The 23,889-nt window shown below is 39.9% G+C and overlaps 1 protein-coding gene across 6 annotated transcripts in view; it reads right to left on the bottom strand.

The window, feature by feature from the left end:
• Positions 1 to 23,889, bottom strand: part of APBA2 (amyloid beta precursor protein binding family A member 2) — an 89,065-nt gene that overhangs the window by 2,717 nt on the left and 62,459 nt on the right. For 4 of the 6 annotated variants that reach the window (XR_009208278.1, XM_040076992.2, XM_040076993.2 and 1 more), the window contains 9 exons: positions 23,362 to 23,398; positions 18,488 to 18,633; positions 17,131 to 17,166; positions 15,494 to 15,580; positions 10,947 to 11,132; positions 8,047 to 8,226; positions 6,838 to 7,050; positions 5,926 to 6,045; positions 707 to 847 (listed from right to left, as the gene is read on the bottom strand). Coding sequence is in view for 5 of the 6 variants with exons in the window: in XM_040076992.2 (XP_039932926.1) it covers positions 707 to 847; positions 5,926 to 6,045; positions 6,838 to 7,050; positions 8,047 to 8,226; positions 10,947 to 11,132; positions 15,494 to 15,580; positions 17,131 to 17,166; positions 18,488 to 18,633; positions 23,362 to 23,398 (1,146 nt within the window). In the remaining variant the exon portion in view is untranslated. The remainder of the gene's footprint in view (positions 1 to 706; positions 848 to 5,925; positions 6,046 to 6,837; positions 7,051 to 8,046; positions 8,227 to 10,946; positions 11,133 to 15,493; positions 15,581 to 17,130; positions 17,167 to 18,487; positions 18,634 to 23,361; positions 23,399 to 23,889) is intronic. The other 2 variants (XM_040076995.1, XM_040076996.2) reach the window with 1 other exon arrangement.

Here is a 23,889-nt window from a genome sequence, read left to right as displayed (position 1 = left end):
GTTTCATGCTGTATTCCTGTGTTAGGTAAGAAGTTACAGAGCAAAGAGGGATCATGAAGGCATGGAGGGGCTGTTGGAATCTGCAGCTTTGCTCCTGACAAAGTGCACATACTCTATTAGGATTTGCCAAGTATCGTTTTCCAGAGGGAAACCGCCTGTCTTTGATTTTTGTCAGAGGAACTAGTGGGAGATCTGCCCAGGGTTCTGTATTAGACTGCCATTAAATTCAGGAGACATTTTGAAAAGCTGGGCAATCTTGCTTATTCATTGCTGATCTCACTAGAAGTACTGGAGAGAGGTTTATTTCTTATTCCCAAGGTAAGTTGGAAATTAAATTATTAAAATGTATATCAATCTGCATCTCTCAGACATAGTAATTCATTTCTATGGCAGGTGCTGTGGTGATAAGCCAAGGGATGTTTTCACAGCCAACACACTTGAGTGATTTCTTCCTTTAATCACTTTAAAATTTAATTCAGACAGTAGGTTGAAGGTACAGAATTATGCCAGGAACTCTTAAAAATGGATGGAAAAATGCAGTGAATGTGCATCATTAGTTGTTAAACATTTCTGTTAATTGTTTTCTATTAGTGCCAAACTCAGTTTACTGAATTGGTGGTTTTAATGCTGTATTGATACTCTTTTCAACTGAAGCATACATTTTTTAAACTATTTTAATTCCTTGATGAAGAGTTTGTTTCCTTACCTCTCCCACTGAATTGGACAATGCTTGTACTATCTTCTCATGGGCAGTAGCCACGACACTCTGCCCGTTGATCTCGATAATTCGATGTCCCACTCTCACCCCTCCCCTCTCTGCTATTCCACCTCGCATCAAGCTGCAAATCTGCCAAGGGAAAGCAATGTTCAGTGAAGTTTAGAAATATCATAATGCAGCACTTCCTGGGATTTAATGTGACACTGTGAGAATTCCAGAAGATGCTTGTTGAAAGGATTAATCAGTGAGTTTTTAAATGTTGCTTTAGTGGTTTGTTAAAGGGAAGGTTTTTTTCTGAGATTTCTACCTAAAATAATTTTCATTTTCAGTCTCTGACTGGGAACATAAAAATACCTTTCAGAGTGATACAAGCACAAGCCACACAAAAGTGGAGCTGGAGGAGGGGAGTTTTATCCAGTGCCCCTGCAGAAGAAGAGAGGGCTCTGCTCTGCAGGGTCACAGCTTCCCTCCCTCCACCTTGTTCAGTGCTGCTGGCACAGGGAGCTCAGGATGAAGAGGGGCATTCTTTAACTGGCAGCTGAGGTTCCAGTAAAGAACTAGGCACAAGTTTTGAAAGTTATCACCCCTTCAGTAGGGTAATAATTCTACAAGAAGAGCTACATTCAGCAGACACAGTCCCAGCAGACATTGCTACCTGAAGTAACCTGAGGTTGCAACATGCCTGGAGTCCAGGCAGCAACAGAAATCTCAGTCCAGTGTGGGATTGAAAATGTTTCTTCCATAGCAACAGTATCTGTGCTGCAAGGGGATCCTCCCTGGCAGACTAGACTGCTGAGCAGTAGATAGAAATTGCTGGTCAATTATTCCAAAAGACTAAGCCCATGAATCACACAAGGTAGATGATGTACAGCTTGAATCTCTGGAACTAAGCAGACTTTAGCAGTGTTAGGATTTACCTTTTGTTTACTGAGAAAAACTAATTCTTGGAGGAAAAGGAATGAGTGCTGGAGCATCAGCTAATGCCTGTTTCTGCAGGTACTGTCAGTGGTTAGAATGAAACCCCAAGAATCATAATTGGCTGTGATCTGGTCATTTGCTCTGATATAAGTATGATAAGATGTGGCTTGTGCCCCGTGAGTTTGTTATCTAATTCAGAAGCACAGTGAGGGGGGAGATGGCCAGTCTGGGACACGTTGAAGGTAAAACATTGTCTGTGGCTGACTGGCATCAGCAGCTTCCTTTAAACTCCTCTCCACAAATAACAATGCTATGAAAAAAAGAATTCCCTTCTCACTTGAAGTTCAGACTGTTTGCTATGAGGAGTAAGAATATATTGTTATTCTTTGTTTATAAAAGGCCTTTCTCAGCCTTCAGAAAAAAAAACCCAAAAACCCAAAACTCAACACATTCCTCCTGCAGTGAGATTTATCTTCCACCATGCTCTCTCCCATGGCTGAATGTTACCTCCTGTGGTCCTTGAAGTATTTCTGACGGGCTTCAATGGAAAGAAGCACTATCACTTCACAGAATTGTGTCTTGAATTTCAGTCACATACAATATATTGTTTTGCAGGTAGTGTACCTTCTAATCACACAACTCACAAGATAAGCTGTACTACACAGATCTCTTTTACAGAAAGCTTCTCAGTTCAACTCACTGTTAGAATAAGTTTGCTCCTTGCTGTTGGGGAGCAGTAATCAGAAAGGACAAAAAGCCGCATGTACCAAAAGAAGCCCTGTAAACATATTTTTTTCGTGGTTAAAAGAAAATAGAGACAGTACAGCTGAAATAAAAGCTTTTGGAGCAAATGGAAACATGATCCCTCACCCCAGTGGCATAAAGTAAAAGATAATGGCTTGCATATCTATCCAGAGCCCTTTTCACTATGGCTCTCAAAGCACTTTTAGCACTTTTAATACCATCAGTGAGTTTCTTTATTCTAACAGCCCCAGACATAGAAAGTGTTCTCTTCATTCAGGAATCCCTCTCCAGGGAAGGCAGGCAGCTTCCTTTTGTGAGCATTAAGTGTTTTAATGAGGTAGAAGGAGAAGCAGACACAGAGGCTGAGTGGCTCTGCCCAGGCTCCCAGACCCTGTTAAGCCAGAGACAGAACACACAGAGAAAAAAATATTCTGCATTTACAGCACGCATTTAGTGACTCCTGTGTTTGCAAAGGCTGATTCAAAGCAGCCTTAAGGGTTTTGTCTCCAGCCAGTGGAGCTATGACAGCTGAAGCTGGTGAGTTTAAACTGGGCAGCATCTCTAAGTAAATATGATTTTATTCAGCCAGGAATCTTTAACCTGTTGTATTTGTTGAATGTGGCAACAGATATATTATTAGATAAAGCAAGGCAGATCTGCTTCTGGTAAGTAAGAGTCTATATTCTATTGATTCTGTAAACTGAAGGGAAAAAAAAAAGAAAAAAAAAATCACAGTGGTTCAATCCACTCAGCTGTGATAGGTTTGCAATGCCTTGGATAAGCACATCAGATGTGAAACTTCAGTAGCTTCACAATTGGTTTTATTGCAGATGTCCATAGAGTAGCCAAGCATTAAGGATAAAATAATGCCAGACAAAATTTATTCTGTGTAAATGCCTTAATCATAACCTATTAGAACCAGATTTCTCCTCATCTCACTTTTATATTACACTGTTGAAACCCTGTAAATTTTTTGCCAGTTTAAATGACAGTAAACAAGGCAGGGAACAAAGAATAAAATGTTCTGTGAAGTTTTACTGTATTTTTAGGTAGTTTGTGCTAGGCTAGGGACAGGGTAGATTCCCTAGGATAGAGTTCTTAGAGAAAGTGAGACCTAGACTGAAAAGTGGTTGTTTTATCAGCAGTAAAAATATAACTGGTAATACAACAGTTTTTTTCATAATCTAGAAAAAATAATGTGATACACAAGGACCAAATCTAGAAAACAATCATGTGATATGTAAAGACCACCTGTATTTAAATAACATCATTTTAAAAGAGCTGTGGCATAATGACTTTCAGGAGGTGGCTGATCGGTCACCCAATGCTCACCTCCCCGTCACAAAACATTCATACTTGTTACATTTGTATGCACAGCACCCTTTATTTTGGCTGCAGCAGTGCAGTGTCTGCACCCTGCACAGGTGCTCCTGTGTGCCCAGCAGCTGTTCTGTGCTTGTGGGCTACTCCCACTCCAGGCTGTGCATCCTGCCCTGATGTGAGACAGGCAGGGTGAAAAGGAACCACTGCAGAGCTGCTATCAGAGGATGCACAGAAATCAGTCCCAGCTGCCTGGGAGCTAATGAGGTAATGGCCTACCAGAAAGAGACATTTAATTATATCTCTTCTGACAAGCCATTTATTTCTTTGCTGGGCTAATGCTGAGCCAACAAAGAATAACAATATTACTTCTGGATTCTATCATCATTTGCTGGCAATTACAAAACTACTTTTAAAGAGTACAGTGTCAAACTACCAGAGAGATACATTTTGCAGTCATATTTTTGGATGTTGAGAGAGTTTTTCAGAGGAAAGGATTTTACAGGCCCAGAGGTTTGTCTCCATAGCAGCCTAACAAAAGATGTTAATCTCATCTTTTTGTTCACTAGTTTTCATATTCAAGCAGCCCTTTCATAAATGAAATGCACTGCAGGGATTTTTTTTTTTCCCTATATGAAAAGGATTTTTTTTCTGAATTTGGTGAACTTTATATTTGATGTCATCTGAATGTTGTTCATTGAACTGGAAGGAATGATGATCCACCAGTGTGGTGACAAATGGCCGGTAGATGGAGGGAGCACACTGTGACAGAAAACAAGCAGAGCCTGCAGAATTTCCTAATCTGAGGCTCCAATCATGGAGGAGATGATTAGCAGGGACAAGATGAATAGATTGTCACACAGACTGCCTGGCCATGTGAGGGATGCTCCTCATCCACCTCGGCCTGATTCTTCTCCCCAGCCCTGATCCCACCCCCACCAAAGCTGTGAATGGGCTCCTGAAAATTTGATAATCACAGCGATGCTCACAGGTCCTTAAATGTATTCCCTTCTTTTGATCATAGCACCAGTGGAACATACAAGATTACAAAGGTGAGCAATTCAGAAAGTGATGGGTGCCTCAGACAGGGCACCCTCTGTGAGATCAGGTGAAACCAGATCCTGGGGTAGGAACCATTTTAGAGTGCATCCAGCTGGAGCAGGGCGTGCAGCAGTGTCCTCTCTATGTGATCTGAGGTAGGAACACTTTAAACTTGGCTGGAGAGAGGGCCAGGAGAGCTGTAACCCCACTCCTGAGCCATCTGCTGGAGGCCCATGAAGCACATCCTACAGTCACCTGCTCCTCTTCCAGCTCTTCAAAGCGTGGCAGACAGATATCTGGCAGCTTCAATCGATGCATTTCACAGAACAGGGGACAGAGCCCACAGCCTTTGTGATGTGGTTTTCTGCGTGAGCAGCCTGATTATTTTTTTTCCTAGACTGGAGCAAGAGGAAATGGTGATGGCCCTGCACTACAGCCAGGCTCTAATGCTAGTGGTCAGCCCCCAGAAAGGCCAGTGACTACCTGAGCTAGTTGTGTGGGGAGTTTGCTTTGGAAAGGTGTCAGAGAACGGCTTGGGAAGGAAGAATTGCAAGAGGAGGACCTGAGCTGCCTGGGGTAAGTGTTCCCTGCCATGTTTGGTCTCCTCTTTGCTGCTGTTATTCCAGGGAAGCTGCAGCACACAGAGAAGGGGTACCTGGGCCACAATCTAAACAATTACTTTGTAATGAGAGGTTTCGTTATTATAGGAGTTTAGTTTTAATAAGAGGAGGTCACAATTATATTCTCTTGCCTACTACCATGTGATCCACATAAATTATGCACAGCAGAAGAAAAATTAAAAGCCTTACTGAGTGTGTAATGAAATTTTAAAAGGAGAAACAGAATCAGTTCTAAGATTAAAGTGCTATAATTGTAAAAGCCTTTTTCAGCATAATATTTCCTTGCAACTCCGGCACTAATGACAGTTTTACATGATCAGGCTATTGCACCAAATAATCTGGGCTATAAATCTTGTTGCTGTAATATGTACGAAAATCCCTCAAGAATTTCTCCCAGTGTCATCCATTTGCATTATATTACTCAGAGACTATAAGGTTTTAATAAACAGTAGAAAAAGTGAGGTCATGGAAGATTCTTTCAGTACTTCTGTATGTTTTTTGAAAAAGAAAAAACAAAAAGTAAAGGGAAAAACCCCCAAACAAACAAAGAACACAGAAACTTACAATTCCATTCTGTACACTGAAGCCCAGCTGGTATTTTAAGTCTGGCCGTTTTATGAGGACAGTAGTAACAGGAGGACAGCTGACAATGTTCAGTTTGACTTGTGTCTGATTCTTGAGTCCCTGTAAGATATTCCCAAAGTCAGTGTTTCTGAAATGAATCTTACTGTGCCCTCATCTGTGATTTCCTATTTGCGAGAGCGTTAAGCAGCTGATCTGAGAAAGAACAGTGAGAGTTAAGAGAGATTGGTCATTAACTTAGAGATACAATTCTCTTATTTATTTCCCAAGATACTTGGCTCAACAAAACATTAAAATTTTGCCTTTAATTACTACAGGAATTTAAACAAATCTTTCAATAAAAACCAAAACTGACTACTGCTTGCCCTTTTCCAGCATCTGGCTAATTAATCTGCTTCTGCTGCTCTTGGTAAATCTTCACAGACATCAGATTTAGTCTCCATGGCTAAAGATAATGCATTCTGAGATTCTATCGTGTCTGCTGATTCTTCATCTGTTCACTTTGTCTATCCTGCAGTCTACCAGCCTCCAGCCATTTTATCTGCATGGAGCCCAAAAATGCATAGATTTTAATCCTCATATTTTATTCTGGAGGCTGTGAGAAAGCTTGAAACTTTGAAGACAGCTGAGTAACTTAATTTAGGCAAGTTTTACAGAGCTAGCCTGATTTGTTATAGCCCAGTAACAAAACTTCAGTCATGTTCTTCAGCCCTAAATTTCTGTACATTATCACTCCTGAATCTCTGATTCTGCTTTTTGTTAATGACAGATTACTGGGTTTTTTTGCAGAGATATGAAAAATTGTATCTGCTGGATATCTACAGGATCACTTTTCAGAAGATTACACATCTGTTGGCTTACAATCTACAGCATAGAGTTGTAAGTTTGGGGTACCTTTATGATGCCTTGGCATGTTGCAAGAGGTAGACCAACTAAACTGGTCCCATTAATGGACATAATTTGGTCTCCAATGCTCAGTTTTCCTGAACGTGCTGCAGGGCCTCCATTCATCATGTTGGCCAGGATAACGGTGGGTAGAATGGATCCCCATCCAGATTCCACAATCACTACCCCAAGAATTTCTCCCTTCTGTTTTTCTAGCTGGAGCTGCAATTAAAAAGGAAGAACATTTTTTTTTTTTGCTTTTGATTTGACTTTGAGCATGAGTATCTCACTTGTTCCCAGATAACATCTACAAATCACAAACCAAATTGTGTCTTTGCCATTAGGTAGTGGCATGACTTCAGTGTTAACTGTGGAACACACAGCTGTTTGTTTTCAGGGGAATCCTCTGCTTGTTTGTTGAAGGTCATCAAGGTTTGATAAGCAACACACTAACACATGGTTACCTCTGTAGGAAGTGGTGGAACTGGCTGCCAAGGGAATGCATGTTAGGGAAGTTTCTGTCCATGGAACCTGGCAGAGGGGGAGGCTCTAACCTTCTGTGGCTAAGGCAACCCAGGCTTTGCTCAGCTCCACTCCAGCCAGTACTGCACAGGTTGTCTCTTGATCTCAGGGCTTGGCTGTCCTTTTCAGACAAGAATCTCTTCATGATTATTAACATTAATATTCCTAATTATTGAATATACTGGTGCCTAGCATGTTCATGTAAGATCCCTGATGTCATGTAAATGATGCCTTCTCCTGAACTGTCAGTAACCACAGCACAGCCAACACCTGTGAAGAGTTTAAGTAGAGAACATGCTCTTGAATCAAATACAGGGAATTATTTTCTCTCAAATGTGGAAGGACAGGGAATGGCCAGCTGACTTCTGCTGAGGTTGTCTATTGCAGAAAGCCACAACTCTGTTAGCTCTTTCTGTGTCAGCACTTACACTGTGTACTGTGAGTAGCACAGAGCTTATCTAGCTCAGATGTAAATATACTTTATTACTGTTCTGATCAATGGAAACAGAAAGACCCTGAACATGAAAACAAGAAATCCTAATAACCCATAAAGCTGGTTTCAGTACACAGGACTGACAGAGGACACATCTTGAAATTGTAACATCATCCTTATAAATGCCAAAAGATATTTCTGAGAACTACATTACTCTGAAAAAATATGGATCAATCTGAAATGAAAATCCAAAACTAGTTTACCTCTTTGCAGTTTTCTGAATTGGAGAAGTGTATGAGGTCATCATTGTACATCTCTTGGGTATTGATGATGTCACTGTATTCCTTCTGACTGAGGTCCTCTGGGTTAATTCCATTGGCTCTCAAAAACTCTTGGTAAGCCACACTGAAAGCCTGACCAATAGACTGAGCTATGAGCTGTGCCTAAAATGTAGGAAAAACAGCTCAGAGAAGGGACAGATTAACAGTTTACCAATGAAACCACAAGAAACCAGGAGAGAGATTGGATTTTAAGACAGAATCAAAATAAGGATCCTGCAAAGTTTCTGCATCAGCACGGATATAAAGTCACTTTAAGGTCTGTTGGACAGAAAGTACCCATTACATCCAAAATCAAATTGCAAACTCCATTAAAATCCCCTGCTGCTCTCCCCTCAGTAGGTTTCAGTAGCAAGCAGCCATATGCTGCTCATGTACCCGTTCCAATAAACACTGGAGAGTCCTGGCTTGGGCCCAGCGTGGAGCAGAGCTGATGGAAGAGTGCCACAAGCCCTCTGAACACAGTCTGTGTGCAGGGGACGGGTGCTCTGCTTGCACATGCCTGCACAGACGTGTGTGCACCGATGATTCTGGTTGTGGTGTCACCTGCTGCTGCTCCACCCTGCTTTTCCAGGACTGAAAACACTGCTTCAACACAGCCATCTGCTCCCCTATTGCTGCCATGATGCCTGTCCCACATTCCCAGCAAGCCAGTGATGCCCCTGCTTACCCACTGCACATCTAGGACAGCTATTCCCATTGACACCTCGACTAGCAATGTCGGGGATGGTTTCAGGAATGCAGCCAGAGGCCAGAGCCACGATTAAAGCTTCCTGATGTTGAGAACGCCCATTCAAAACCCCCTGACTTAAATTTTGGAGCACTTATCTGCACATTCCACTAGATGGCAAAGGAACACAGAGAAACAGAGATCAGTGAAAGGAATGTATCATCCACTTTTTCTGCATTTGAATTATTTTGTTCCCTACTCTCAGTTTACTGCAGCTCATAGGAGAATGCCATGTTGAGTTTTGTATATTTGTGGGTCATCATTTGTGGGGTCATTGGGGCATGTAACTCCTGATGACATGAAATGTTAATTGCACCTTACACTTCCTAAAAATATTACTAATCAAACCTGTATTCTGGAAATACTACACACCTTCTTAGACAGTCAGTACATTTTAAATGCATTTTGAATGCATAGGGTCTTCTGGACATTATAAACCTGTATCTTCTTACAATCTACTGATCAAGTGTTTTCTTTGATGCTAAAAGGTTTTTTCTTTATTTCATTTGTGTTGCTGTACACAAAAGCACCAATCAGCTCGACCGGAAAATGACTTTAGAAAATCAAGGACATAAGTAGCCTAACCAGTCACAAATCCTTGTTGTATGTTTCTTCATATCTTAAAGTGTATTTTTGAGCCTTCACTCTACACCAAGCGGTTTGTACAGAATCACAGAATATGCTGAGTTGGAAGGGATTCATCAGGATCATCAAGTCCAACTCCTGGCTCTGCACAGGACATCTCCAAAATTCCAGTGCACCTGAGAGCATTGTCCAAATGCTTCTTGAGCTGGGTCAGGCTTGGTGCTGTGAGCACTGCCCTGGGTGGTATGGTAGTACAGAAGTCACTCAGGACATTTTCATATCATTCTATTATTAAAGTTCATCACCAGTCCTTACTGAGTCCTTCTGATCTCCATTGCCACTGCTTTCTCTGTAGTTCATCCTCTGTCTTTGCCTTCATTCCACATTCCCAAAACCAGAGTCTCCAGAAGTCATGCTCTATTCTATTGCTGCCAGTAACAGCCAGTTCTCACATCTTAATTTCATCTCTCTCTCTTATGAATGTTCATGAAAGTCTTCAGCGTTATGCACAACTTAGAGATAATGTAATTAAGTTGCTTGAAAAGGTCACCCAAGCAAAGCTGTGAGAGAGCTGAGCTAACTGGGTCTCAGAACAACCCCAGTCTAGCACTCTAACCTTAGACAACACCATTTCTCCTTCACAGGCTTAATTGCTTTAAAATAATCAAAATGGATTGCTTAGCTCAAAATATATGCAACCTCTGAGCTATAACTGTCTGACCCAAAGAACTCCATTATTTTTTAATTGGTATTATATCTAAATATATACCTAGAAATTATATCTACAGCTGTTCCTAAAATAACAGTGATGAGAAGTATGTAGTACTGCCTCTCACTGTCAAGTTAGAAACAGACAACAAATCTTCTTTTTTCTCTTTTACTGGCTTGGTATATTTTTCCATAAATGTTTTAGGTTCAAGTTCCTTGCTCTGCCACTTCAAACACAGGTACCTAATTCACTACAATCCCAGTCCTGGATATACAGCAGCAGAAAGGTTATCGTCTTTTGTCAAAAGAGGTATGGGATGGCACATCAGCACTTTTCACAACAGTGAAACAGGATGTGTAGCAGAGACAGACAGAACTCTAAGATTCTATATGAAAATTCTAATTCATAATCTTTGCTAAGAATGAAAAAGAGAACTGAAAAATAAACAGTTGAATGTGTTCCTAAACACCGAAGGATCAAGCGGCACGTTTGAGAGTACATACAACCACAGGTCGGTAGCCACAGGGAACCAGGACTGGCTGTCAGGCAGCCTTGTGCAGCCCTGCCAAGGCAGTAGAAGCAATTGGCTTCAGTTAAAAAGAAGTCCAGAATGGTTCCACCTCATTCCAAGTGCCTGGAGGCACATATGTGTCATTTTGTGCCAACCCACTGAACTGAAGGATATAATCCAGGAAGAATTATCAGTTTGATATCCCACAGGTTAATTCTGCCCTTGAGTGGCCACTGACTTTAGAGATCTCCACGTGACCTATGTTGTTTAAATAAATTCCATTTACTTACATCCTCTGATTCAAAGACGTGGCAGATCATTTTGTACTGCTTCTTGCCCTCCTGGGCACCAGGAGTGGTTTCGATGCAGTCCTGGGAGGCGGATCTGGGCATGCGGCGCCGCGCCATCAGCACCACGATGTTCCCGATGTCGGCGATGTAGGAGATGGTGCGCAGCGCGTGGTCCATCATCGTTTCCTGCACAAAGGACAAACCAGGCAGTTCTCCATGCCTACTGCTCTCCTACAAATACTGCATCTGCCTGCTGCTTGAGAAAAACAAAAACTACAGAAGCACTTCCTATGGGCCCAGACCGGATATTCCCTCTGCAGTCAATGGGCCCCGATTCCCAAGGGAACCACAGTGGCTGTTCAAGTCATTGGCTTCAATGGAAGCGTTGCCAGAGCAAATTCAGCATGGTTGCTGCTGTAAAGCAAGTATGAAGAGCTATGATACTGTTTTACGTTTATTTTCATGCTGTTGGAAAATTATGTTATTTCTTTACATACATTGCTGTTGTTATGATGAACTGTTCTTAAAGAAATAGAAAGGGCACATCTGAAAACTGCTTCTGGCTGGGGCCAGAATCACTGGTCAGTTCGGAGAGTTTTTCCAGGCTTTCATCTATTGCTCAAACTAGAAACAACCAGAAGAAGAATAGTTGTAGTGATCAAACTAGTTGAGGATGTGTCCTGACCATCCCCATCCCTCACCCCGAACAGCTAAAAGCATCCACCAAATTCCATCTTAATTGGAGCAAAAAAATGTGGTACAAGATATTTCACGATTTTAATAATTTATATAAGCCACGGCGTTCTTTATGTAAACAGCTTGGCACTAGTTTAGCATTAGTTGAATAGTTTTATAGAGCCTAAGGAAGAAGGATTGTTCTTCAAGTCAACAAAAGTAATTGTTTTAAGAATTTCAGTACAATTTAACTTGACAGACAAAATATAAATTATCATTGTTTCTTAGAACCACTTGTCTTGCTGAAGATAAACACTACCCATAAAATTATTGTAATGATTCTTCTCAGGCTTGAAATAATGCTTATCCCTAAGCTATGAAAAGTAATGATGGTTAAGAAGTGGTTTGGGGAGTGTCTCTAAAGGCTGCGGCAGCTCTGGAGGATTTACAGCACTTCTGTCAGAATGGAGAAATGTTTTATAATGGACATCTCTCAGCAGGATGTTGGGAACTCTGCAGAGATAATTGCTTTTCAGCAGTGTGCACCAAGTATTGTGTAAGGGTGTAATCATACATGCAGTGTACACAAGAGTGAATGCATTGGGAAAATGAAGGCATTTCATCTCACCTGCCAAGAAAGGCTTTCTGCCCATATCATCACACACAGGTTACTCAAAGGGTTTGAGTTTTATTTTCCCCTTGTAGGGGGTGAAAGCAATCATTTTCCCTATCCCTTCCACATTTTTCCTGTTAAGAATAAGGAAAATACTATCTAGTGACTGTAAACATGAGTTTACTTTTGACTTATGTCTTGACTTTTAACTTTCTCTCTCCGTATTCCATTGTACTCAATTTTCCATTACCAATATCTCTTTTTCACCCCTCTCCTTCTTTACTTTCCCATAAATCCCTCCATTTCTGCCAATTTTTTCCTCTCTGTTCTTTCCCTTATCCCTTTTCTAGTCCCATCCGTTCCAACCTTGTTGTCCTTATATTTGTCCTTAGAAATTCAGCTTCTTGTGTGCTTTTCTGAAACCGTTGCTCTTTTCTCCTGCCTAGATTGCCCATTCTCAGATTCTCCCTTATTTTCCATGGAATTCTTTTAGAATCTTGTTTCTTGTTTTTCTTGAAACCCAAAGAACAGCTGAAGGAAAAAACCTAAGCATTCCTCCAAGGTTTAAAGTGCTGTAGTCCTGTGGGAGTGTGAATTAGACAGCCTAATGAGTCAGGCGATTTTATGGAGCCGATCATGCACCAGAGATCTGCACATACACATTTGAGAGCTCTGTATCTTTATTTTTCTTTCTTCTTTTTCCCAGTTGCTTCACCCCCAGCTTCTCTTCACTGACGGAGCAAGAAGCTGGGAGAAGCTGCTGTGGCTTCTGCTGGTTTGGGGCTCTGAGTGCAACTCCACAAAGCTGTGGCACAGGGAAGAATTCCTCTCCTTCAAAGGCACGTGGCCAAACATAAGGCTGCTCCTACTTCATCCCTGAACAGGTGCTCGACTTGGGCTGAATGTATTCAGCAGCTAAATGCATAAGCAACCAGAAAGTGGCAGGGGTGCCTCCTCCAAGTGCTGTTCAGGGCAATAGAATCACCACTGCTGGCTCTCCTCCAGCCTGGGAGTGCACCTGACTGGTGCTGCTCACCATTTTGAACCTTGCTGCATGTCATTTTCTGAATGGGAGTTTTACATTTTCACTCAGCTGTTGCTTCATGTGAGCTGTACAACACTACAGATAAAATAAAACACATGGCATACTGCAGAAATAGGGTTTATAGAATTGATAAGGCCATGAAAGTACAGATTGTCTCTGCCAGCTGCCACCCCAGCTGAAATAGACCCATGGTAATTACACCAGCCAGGAACTTCATTAGTACTGAAAAAAGCCAAAAATCATGGGAATAATTCTGTTACAGCTCTCTGAAAGACACACTGTAAAAAAAAAAAACCAACCAACCAAACAAAACCAAACCAACAAAAAACACAATCAAAACCCCAGGGCAAACACTACAGAGCTTAGAATTAGAACAATTTCCACTATTACTATTTTCCTCTGGTTGAACAGCTCAGATATTAGACACCACTCATGATGGAGCATTGCATTTTGCATCACTACAAATCTCAGGGGATTAGAAGAGTAAGATGTCAGGTTTTTTGACAGTGTTTATGGGCTACTTCCCTTTTTATTTTTAAAAAGATTGGTGTTCAACTGAAATGCTGAACTATTTAAAGAAGTAAGAACGACTTCCACTAAGACTAATCCTTACTCTATGAGGACACCATACCTGTTAACTGCCATTCATTCCAGCTATAAACTGGAGCAGTTGATTTATTAATAACTCTCTGTAGCCATCTTTACACTGATAATTATGAGCATGTTGTTTTCTGCTAATGCAAAAAGTAGTTATCAGCTTTGATAATATAATCTCTGGATGATGCATGTTTACCATGAGGTCAAGAAAAGGCTGAGCCACAACCGATCATGGTGTAGCTTATGGTGGATGAAATGCAGTTTCAGGATGATTTCTGGGTGGCAGGTTGTAAATATTGCTGCCCATGTTAGGTGGGCTATTCCACTCATCTGGCTCATCTCATGGGAGTTCCAGTGGCATGCTAAGGACATTTGCTTATATTAAAAGAAAAATAATCCATTTCCTGGAGATACTATCATTACCCTCACATTAAAGGACAGTAATGTTCTCATAAATTTCAGAAGAAGATGTTTCATAGTTTCCATTGTTTAAGAAAAAATTTAATTAAAAATGAAACCCTAAATGTAGAGTGCTACATTTATCTTTGTGCAAGTGTCTCGTAGAGTTTCAGCTCTTAATTTCTTCATTTAGCCATATTTCTGAACTCTGATCTGATACACCAAGATACAGGTTCAATAACCATTTTCTCTTTCTATTTTCCAAGTTATTTTTGAAAATTCTGAACAGTACTACATTAGAGAAACATGCTTGTGAGTCTCAGTCTGCCCTTTTTCTCTTTACACTGGCACATAGATGGCAATATATCAGACATAACTACGCTCCGAAGGTTTTATAAGCCTGCTTTTGTCTCTAGATACATATCTAGATCATATAATCTAGAAAATATTATACGATATTAAAGCCTTATCTAAGTAAAGCGGTGATGTGCTGCTTCTGTGCCATGGACAAATATATCCCCTAAACAAAGAAAAAGATTGACTTGACAGGATTTACTTTTGACAAAACATTGCTAAAATCACCCTTTTCAATATCTCTCATAAGAACAAAAATTTGAAGACTTCCTGTAAGTATGACAAAGTCCAGAGATCTTGTGAGATTACTAAATATTGGGATTCATGTATAAAATCTTTGTATTTAGTTGCAAATTCCTCAAAAACGCCTTTTTATGAGGATCACCTCTTATTGAATATACAAGCATTCCTAGAAGATGAGGCTGATCATTGCTGTGATCTCCAGAGGCTGCTTTTATGTGAATGATTAATAATTTACCTTAGGCAAGAGGATGGTGGCTCAATGTGATTTATGGAAAAAAATTGAGATTAAATGTTAAAAATGGCATGATATGAATGGTTTAGTCAAAGCAGCAAACGACTTCCCTGTTGGACTGTAAATCTGGGTTCTGAAGCTGTACCAGAGGAGTGGTGTATATGCACTCTGAAAGGCTTTTGAATATTTTTTTTCACTGAATTGAATTATAGTTCAATTATAGCAACATATCTTCTAATATATCAAATAAGCAAAACAGGACTCAGTCTTACTATATTGGCAAGTGCTAGAACAATAGGAGCTCATTCTGAATGATAAAGTGTCCCATGAATTGCATAAGATCACAGTCTAACTCAACATTATTTTCCAAGAGTTTAAATCCAACTTACCTGTGTATCAGCATTTAGAACTTTGATTCTCTGTGTGGAGATGAACAGATCCACTTCAGTCAAGGCCTGGGAATCTCCCTCTGAGGTCTAAAAGACAGATGCTTTGTTACAAGGGATTTTTAATTTTCAGAATGACAAATTCACTGACTGCTTCAAGCAAAATGTGATGTGAGGCAACTTGAAACCATTACAGAGCTGGCTATTCAAAGGTGTTTCTAAAGACGTGCAAAGAGTACATTTACGGCATCGACAGAGTGAAGCCTACTCTGATCTTCTGGGTAAGAGGGAATTTTTGGAGCCTGTGGGATTGACAGCTCAAGTATCAAAATTCTCTATTTGTAGCCAAAACAGGAGAAAAAGTATGGCTGTTTTTTCCTCACTTTCTCACTGATGCACTTCAGTACTTGAGGCATCAGACTTGATAAAGTAGGAGAACTGAGAAGGTGACTTAGTCCCCATCAGCTGTTTATCCCTTGCCACTTTCAGTGAGCTCACCAAAAGTGCAAACTGATGCTCAGTACTGTGGGAAGGTTTAGGACACTTTTTTTAGCTTTGGGGTTTTTTTCCCTAGAAAATAAAGAACTGAGCACTGAACTAATGTTTCTCTCATATCACAGAAGGCCATCGGGGCACTTTTAGACCACAACTTCTGAGCACTGCTCACTAGGGAAACACTTCCATCCCCCAGCAGGTGGCACGGTCACGGAGCAGGAGGGACTATGATGGGATGCCACGCTCCAGTGGGAGTCCTGGCTCTGTCCACTTGAGAAAACAGGAGGAGAGGTGGCAAAGCAGCTGCTACCACTCACTGAAGCATTGTCCAAGAGCTTCCCTAGCTCTCTGGTCCAGCAGGAACATATGGGTTCCTCCAAGCTGCCTGGCCACAGGGCACCACTGCAGCTGGTATTGAGCAGCACCTGTGGCAGCGGCCTCAGAATAAAATGGCCACAGATTGTCTCAGCCTGGGCTAAAGGCGGGCACCAGTCTCCAGGTCAGGCACTGGCTCATGAGAATGATGTACTTGCTAATCCTTTTTGGAGTTATAAAGGCTTAGCTATGCCTATAATTCATTTAGATTAATTTTATTCAAATTATCTTCCAGCAAAATACAAAGCAAGCACATACTTTGGCAGAGGCCACTTGTATTGCTTCCATCCTTATGGTGATATTTTTGCCAACTGTATTTAGTTATTTGAAGTATTGTTTCTAACTGAGTGCAATGTTTCCTGTATGAATTGTTCCAGCTACTATGTGGTGAATTTATTTTGGTTTTAAATATCAACAATCATTTAATAAATACAGAGTAAGTCACAGGAAGTACGTCTTACTGCTTTGGTTAGTAAAATCAAAATAAGCATTACATTCAAAAACATCTCCCCGATAACAATGGCTGTACATCTGGAGTAAACAAATCACAGGTATTCAACAGGAGAAGGGCAGCAGACAGGCACTCCAGCAAATGAACAATGAAGAAAATGAGTTCATTTTACTCCATTCACTATTCTACTGCAGACCAAAGAACAAATCAAAATGACAACTTTTTGAGGATCTGTAATGAAAGACATGACATTCCATGGCAAACAAGGACAACAAAAATGTAAGTAAACATTAGCATTCAAGAAAAACAGTTTACACACCGCTTTTTTCTTGATTTTAGCCGCCTTTTGCATCCTCTGAGGAGTAGCATAAAAAAAAAGAATGCAGACAGATGTACACACAGGGAAAGAGAAAAGACAGTGTGGGAAGTCAGGGAAACTTTGACTGAATTCAGACTGCTGAAAATTAAAAAACTGGGAGCAGTGGGGGAAGGATGTGCAAGAGAGAAAGATTTGTTTATACCTTATGCAGTTCTCAAGCATAATTGGATTTCGTGGCATTATGCACACTGACAATCGATTACAAAAGAATTGGTACCAAAGCTGGTCTGTTATCAGCTGCTCCCAGCACTTATCCTGCCAAATTTACAGCACTCAAAAATGGCAGCACATGCATCTTAAAGCCAAGGTTTTGTCTCCATGTTCATCACACATCTACATGTAACTGTTGGTCAAAACACAGCTCAAGCTCCCTGCCATGACTGTCTAGAGTACTCGAGTACCCCTGAGAGATTTGGGTTGGTATTAATACATAAAACAGCTTCTAGGGAGTTAATTGCAATCAACAATTACAGTACCTTGAGAATAGCAATATGCTAAATAGAAACAGAAAGGTTTGGAAAGTTTAAAGAACTGGACCTTTCCTGCATCCCATTTCTTTCTAAATGCTAAATCAATCATCAGTCATGACAATCTCTCGTAAGTGGCCTTTCCAAACTCGTTTCCTTCAAAGCCATGCAAATTTTAGCAATTAAATATTTCATTGACTATGCACATACTTTTTCTCCTAGCATTTAAACCTGCCTCTAACAGTGTGTTTATTCAGATGAGGTATTTACAGCAGAGGTAAAATAACTTCTAAAATAGAAATCTCCTGCTTAGATTCTTAACCGTAAAACTATTTTCTTTACACATATGTACGAAGCAGTCTATGATACATTATATAGAAAGAAACTGTTCACTGTAAATAACACCAAATCCAAACACAATAGCAGTTAATATACCTGTCCTTAAAAATTCAGAATATAAGTAATAATAATGATACATTTCTCAATATGTAGTAAGTGAAAAGAAGTAATAACAGAGGAGTAAAACCACAGTCAAACAAATATCCCAGTGCTTTGCCACTGGAATATTTTCTAATTGCAATCTGCAATTTGTCTCTCATACCTGAATTTGTTAAGCAGCTTCCAAAGAATTTTGAATAGACTCCAGAATAATTTATATTTTTCTGTATGTATTTTCACAGCGAGCACTGTAGCCTAAGGGTGTTTACAATACTGATCTATACTTACCAGAGTGCACCTCAGGGGAGGCGTGAGGCTGCAGATCCTGCACCAGTCAGGGATCAGCTGTTAAAGGATCAGGGGGTGTTGTACAGCCCATAAAGATCCCCTACCTTGACACGACTCACTGCCTCCTGGGCCTGCATCATTCGGATGTTTTTGGAAGGGTTGCGCTCAGACAGCAGCTGGGTGGAGCCCAGGTAATTGGCTGCAAAGATGATTCCATCAATGAGGTCCTCAGGTTCACAAGGTCCTGGAACTGACAGGAGGCATTTACAGTTACTGCCTTTCTAAGGAGTGGGGAGATGAGAAATTGAATAAAGGACATTGAGGCTTGAACAACCTTTCTAATACTGGGACTGTGCTCACCATCCTCTTTAGTGAGCTGTTAAGCTCTACATCCAACTCGATTAGATGGACAGTAAAGAACAGCCATTCCAGAGCTTGGCTGAAATCTCTTGATTGTGAATATTTTTTATCCCTCAACAGTTTTATAAAAGAAATGTGCTCTGAGCTAGACCCACTTGATGACCTTCTAATGCACTTCTTTTAAAGTATAAAAATCTTGTGTGAGGAGAAAAATGAAGGAGAATGTTAATTTAAAAAATGTTTATTGTTCAGTGTTCAATTTATTTATAATCAACTCAATGTGAAAGATTATTACATGGAAAAGAAAAACAATATATGGCATGCTATGCTGATTAAATGTACTGAAATAGTGGTTTACAAATACACCTTTTAGTGAGCTTTCCTATCCTTTGTATTCCCATTCTAATTTAGCAAAAATCTTCCAACAGAGTATACACGATTAAAAGGAGTGACTTTCCTCTTTAGGCAGTGTTGCTGACACTAATTCATCCCTGCAGATCTCAAATCCACCTGCCAGAAATCACAACCCCCTGAAAAACCCAGAGTCTTTGTAATTCCGTACTCAAGGTATATAAACATGTAGATATATATTTATACCAGTTCTGTACTCTTCAGAGACCTGAGATTAACTAACAATGCTCACACAAATTGGAGTTGCTTGGTTTGCTATCAAACACCACAGTTTTAATCTTCAAAAGGATAATTATATACAACAGAACACATTTGATTTAGCTCACATCTGTACAAATCCAGTAATGGTTTGGAGCTTCATTATAACTCAGAATAAAATTCTGTGGAATTTAAAATTTTTGAAGTATTGGGAAAGTGTAAAAAAGTATCTCCACTAGAAGTATGAAAGTATGAAAACCCTCAAAAGAAATCCTTGAGAAGCCAGTAATTTAGAAGTCACTGAAACTCTTCATAAAGGCCAAGCCTTTCAATATCTCAAAAAACAATCCTGGTTCTTGCAGCCTTAATTCCCTAAAAGAAATCAAAGAAAATGAAAAATCCACAAGAACTCTGTTCCTGTATCACTGCTTCTCCTTGCTTCCATCTCTGTACCATTATGTTTTTCAGCAGATGGATGGTGTATTTTGTATGGTGCCTCTTCTGATGTTGTCATTAATTTGTCTTTTCAAGTCTAAAACCTAGTCTCGTACATCTGTACTTCTTCCAGCATGCAACAAAATACTAATGTTGCATGATACTGACATCTTGTTTCAAGGGCAGCAGCGTAGGAAATTAATTAACAACGTGAATCTAATGTTAAGGTACCAAAACTTCATTAGATACCTGCATCAAACAGGCTCACTCAAAATTAAAGTGCCTTTAATTTTGTTTTCTTTCATTCACTTCGGGCTAAGTAAATGAGGCTAAATTGAATCAAGATTGCTTTAACTCAGAAATAGGCTTACCCACATGTTTAAATCAGCTTAAGTAAACTCCCTTAGTAGGTAATTTAGATTAATTTTCTTGGAATGTTTGGGTCTGAAGACAAGTAAAACCACAATTCCTTGTGCAAATTCTCATACAATCATTACTACCTTGAGCAAAATGCCCAGGGTACCTTTGGGGTCTGTGCAACCAATGGATGCTACAAAGGAAACAACCACTTCTTCCAGTGCCTTGGCTGTTTGTGACAGCAATGGTGTTTTTAACTAATCTGTAGGAAAAAATTCTTGAGCATGGAAATAATCTAGCGTGTTAAACAATTTTATAATCATGACGTTATTTATTTGGATTCTTTAAAGACTGGGGCTTTTTTGGTTGGATGTCATTGCATTGTCTCTTCATAGCTTTTAAAAAATTATGTTTTGCAGAATCATTGTACTAGCAACAAAGTCAGCTATATCATGTATAAATCAACAGCATGCAGAAAATGCTTACAGGAATAGATAATACATTAAAAAAAAAAAAAAAGGGGATCAAAAAAAGACACATGTTGGGCAGAAGACATTTTCAACATACATTTCCCATCATAAAGGCAACTGTCAGGTAAAACCAGACATCTGTTGGAAGGATGGAATGGTGCTGAAAATTGCCAGGGTCAAATTGGGTCACCTGGGTGTTTTCTTCCCTTATCTCTGTCTGCTTTAAATAATGCAAAAAACGCAGACTTGGCTGAGGTCCCAGCTCATCAGAGCACTTAAGCATGTGTAAAAGCTTACTGATGAGGAAGGGAAGAAGGAACAGGTTTCAAACGTGAAGGTCAGTTTGATGTGAGCAAAGATTGGAATTTTATGTTGAATATTGGTGCTTAAATGTTAGATAGCTATTTCTGAAAAACCTTACTGCAAATTTCTGCACTTGTTAAAGCAATAGGGATTACTTGGTTTTTTGCTGATCTACTAATGTAACAAGTATAAAGATATTTCTAGACTAAATAGACTGTGTCCAAACATTTTTAATTAATGTTCATATTCATAAAATAATAAAAAAAAAACAACTCAACAACAACAAAAAAATCAATAATTTAGCATAACTGAATTCCTTAATCTGTTAGGAATGCATTTTTTACATCTACTTATCATGATGTAAGCCAAGGAATCAGACAGTATTTAGAGACTGCACTCTGAGCACAGAAGTTCAGTTTCCTGCTGAACTATCAGACTCCATGAAGTCACTGAGGCCTTGGGATACATGGCACTGCAGCAGATTTTTCATAAGGAGTAAATGGTCACAGGGCACAAGTCACCTTCCAGAATGTCTATTTACAACTCCCTTTTCCTGACTGACTTCTTTACTTCATCATGCTTGTTACTGTGTAAGGAGATAAGATCTATGGTGATAGGACTGAGTGCAGAAAAGCCAGAACCACTGAACATAGAACTAATTACTCCTATGAGCATGCAGTGCTACTACTACTGAAACAATTCTAACAGCAAAGGACATTTAGAGATGATAGATGAAAAGATAATTTTTATGTTCACATGGCATATGAAAAATACTACGTATCAATACAGATACAATTGTAGCTAGTGTAGTTAAGGAGTCATGCTGGAAGTGCTTTAAAACTGAATAGGAATATAACCAGAATGTGGTCGTGGTGTTGCTGCCAAAGCTCAGGGAATAATAGCAGTGTTAGCTGGAAGAATCTTTTCTTATGGGCAGAAGGGTCCTGTACTTTTTGGGACTCTACATACAAATCAATAATAAAAACTGTGTTTTTCTCTGAGTTCAGAGAGCAGTCATGTAAGCTATCATAAACTCCTAGTGAGCCATGTATTTATTTGTATTAGACAATGCCATATAATACCTGTAATAGAAAAAGCCTAATAGACAGCTTATCCTCACATACTGGGCCACTACAGAAAAAATCAGAGCAAGCAAAATGATTGAACTAAAAAAAGGTATGATATTATGTAAAGGGTATCCTGACCCCTTTCCATCAGAGTAGTGAGCTGACTGGTATCTAAAGAAAAAGACATAACCTTTTTATCCCAGTAAAATTAAAATGTGCACTTGTATCTGCAGTGCTGTGAGGGGGAATTGTCTCGCCTGCTTTAAAGTTCTGTACATGCTGGCCTTGCTTTATGCTTGTCCACCATACAATCAGCAGATGCTCATTACAAAGCATCAGCTTGCTTTCTTGTCTCTGCCACCCTCGGGGAATGCATTTAAATGTACCTCTATTTAGGGCCTGTTAGCCAGTACATGCCAAGTGTTCCATGTAATATCCCTCAGATGCCAGCCTGAAGGGACAATCTTTGAACTTTCCATTTGTTCTACTTCTTTAAAGTAAATTACTGAAACAGAAAATGCTGGTCAAGATGGTGAGATCAAGGAATAAAAGAAAAATGTGTTGGACATCCTACTATTATTCTAAATTGCATTAAGTTTTCCCTGAGTTGAGAATGGCATTAGAAATTAAGTTTTTCACATTCTTTTAAGGCTTCTATTGTGTGTATTCATGGCAGATCTAAGGTATCAGATTCTCGAAAGTGTCCTAATGTCTCTTCTCACTTTACAGTGTAGTCATTTTCTTTGCAGGATGAGCTGTGAGCATTTTCCCTATAAAACATTATTCAGCTGTCTGTGAATCAGAGAATGATATTTTTCAGCACAGTCCTGGTTTATTTCTGTCCACCTGCTTGTGTTAATAAATGGGCTTGTTTTTCTTCTAACAGGATATATGTAATAGCACTGCAGAAGAGATGGAAGAAGCACATGAAAGCTTTGCTCTCCTGAACAGAGGATTGGAATGCTATTGTTTGGTCAGTTCTGGAGAACCTTTCCATTTGTGCTGACAACTGATTCCCAGAGTGCAACAATGTGCTCTGAAGAACACAGTGCTCTTAAACATTCATAAACCTCCTGCTGGGCCCACTGTTACACCCTTTTCAACTCCTGCTGGGCCCACTGTTACACCCTTTTTAACTCCCTCCACATTTGTAGCTGCTCATTTTCAACTGAATCCTGCTGGGAGCTCTATCTGCTCCTCCTTTTTATCACCACTGGGCTCCCACTGCCATAAGGAGAGTGAAAATGTTAAAATACTTAAACTTCTCAGCTGTGTTCTCTTGGGCTTGACTGGTTTTTAGGACTGTGATCTTTTATATATATTAAAGTATTTGCTTCCACTTTATCCTACTTTAACTATGGATGATGTCAAACTTACCATCAACAAAACTTGGAAAGGAAGACACTTTCTTTGTCTGTCGAGAAACAAAAACGGTATAGCTGTAACAAAATAACTTTCACACAATGAAATGAATTGTTATTATATTTAAACAGCTGACCATTGCCACACAGGCACTGTTTAGCACACTGAACACATTAAATCACAGTCATTAACCCAACCTGTAACACAGTGCTCTGTACTTGGGAGTCTCAAAGTTTTTTAAGGCCCCACCAGACAAAAAAATAAGGGAGGCATGGGGAAGACCATGAAAATGGCCTTGGAAGTCAGATGTCACGTGAACAATACAAACCAGCAATTCCCAATACAAACAGTTGCCTACTAGATCACATTGCCTATTAGTGATATCCCAAATTTCCAATAAAGAACATTTAACAATGTTTTACAAAGCAAGATTCTGGGTCAGTGAAAGAAAAGACCTGTCCCTGACTGCTCAGCACATAGAATTACATTTACCTTAGCAGGGGCCATAGCAGTGCTCTTCCCAGGCTCCTGTCCCTAGTCTCA

Source organism: Hirundo rustica, chromosome 13, assembly GCF_015227805.2.
Source record: "Hirundo rustica isolate bHirRus1 chromosome 13, bHirRus1.pri.v3, whole genome shotgun sequence".
NCBI lineage: Eukaryota > Metazoa > Chordata > Aves > Passeriformes > Hirundinidae > Hirundo > Hirundo rustica.
The sequence above is the reverse complement of the archived record's forward strand: the minus strand, read 5'-3'. Positions and strand labels throughout refer to the sequence as shown.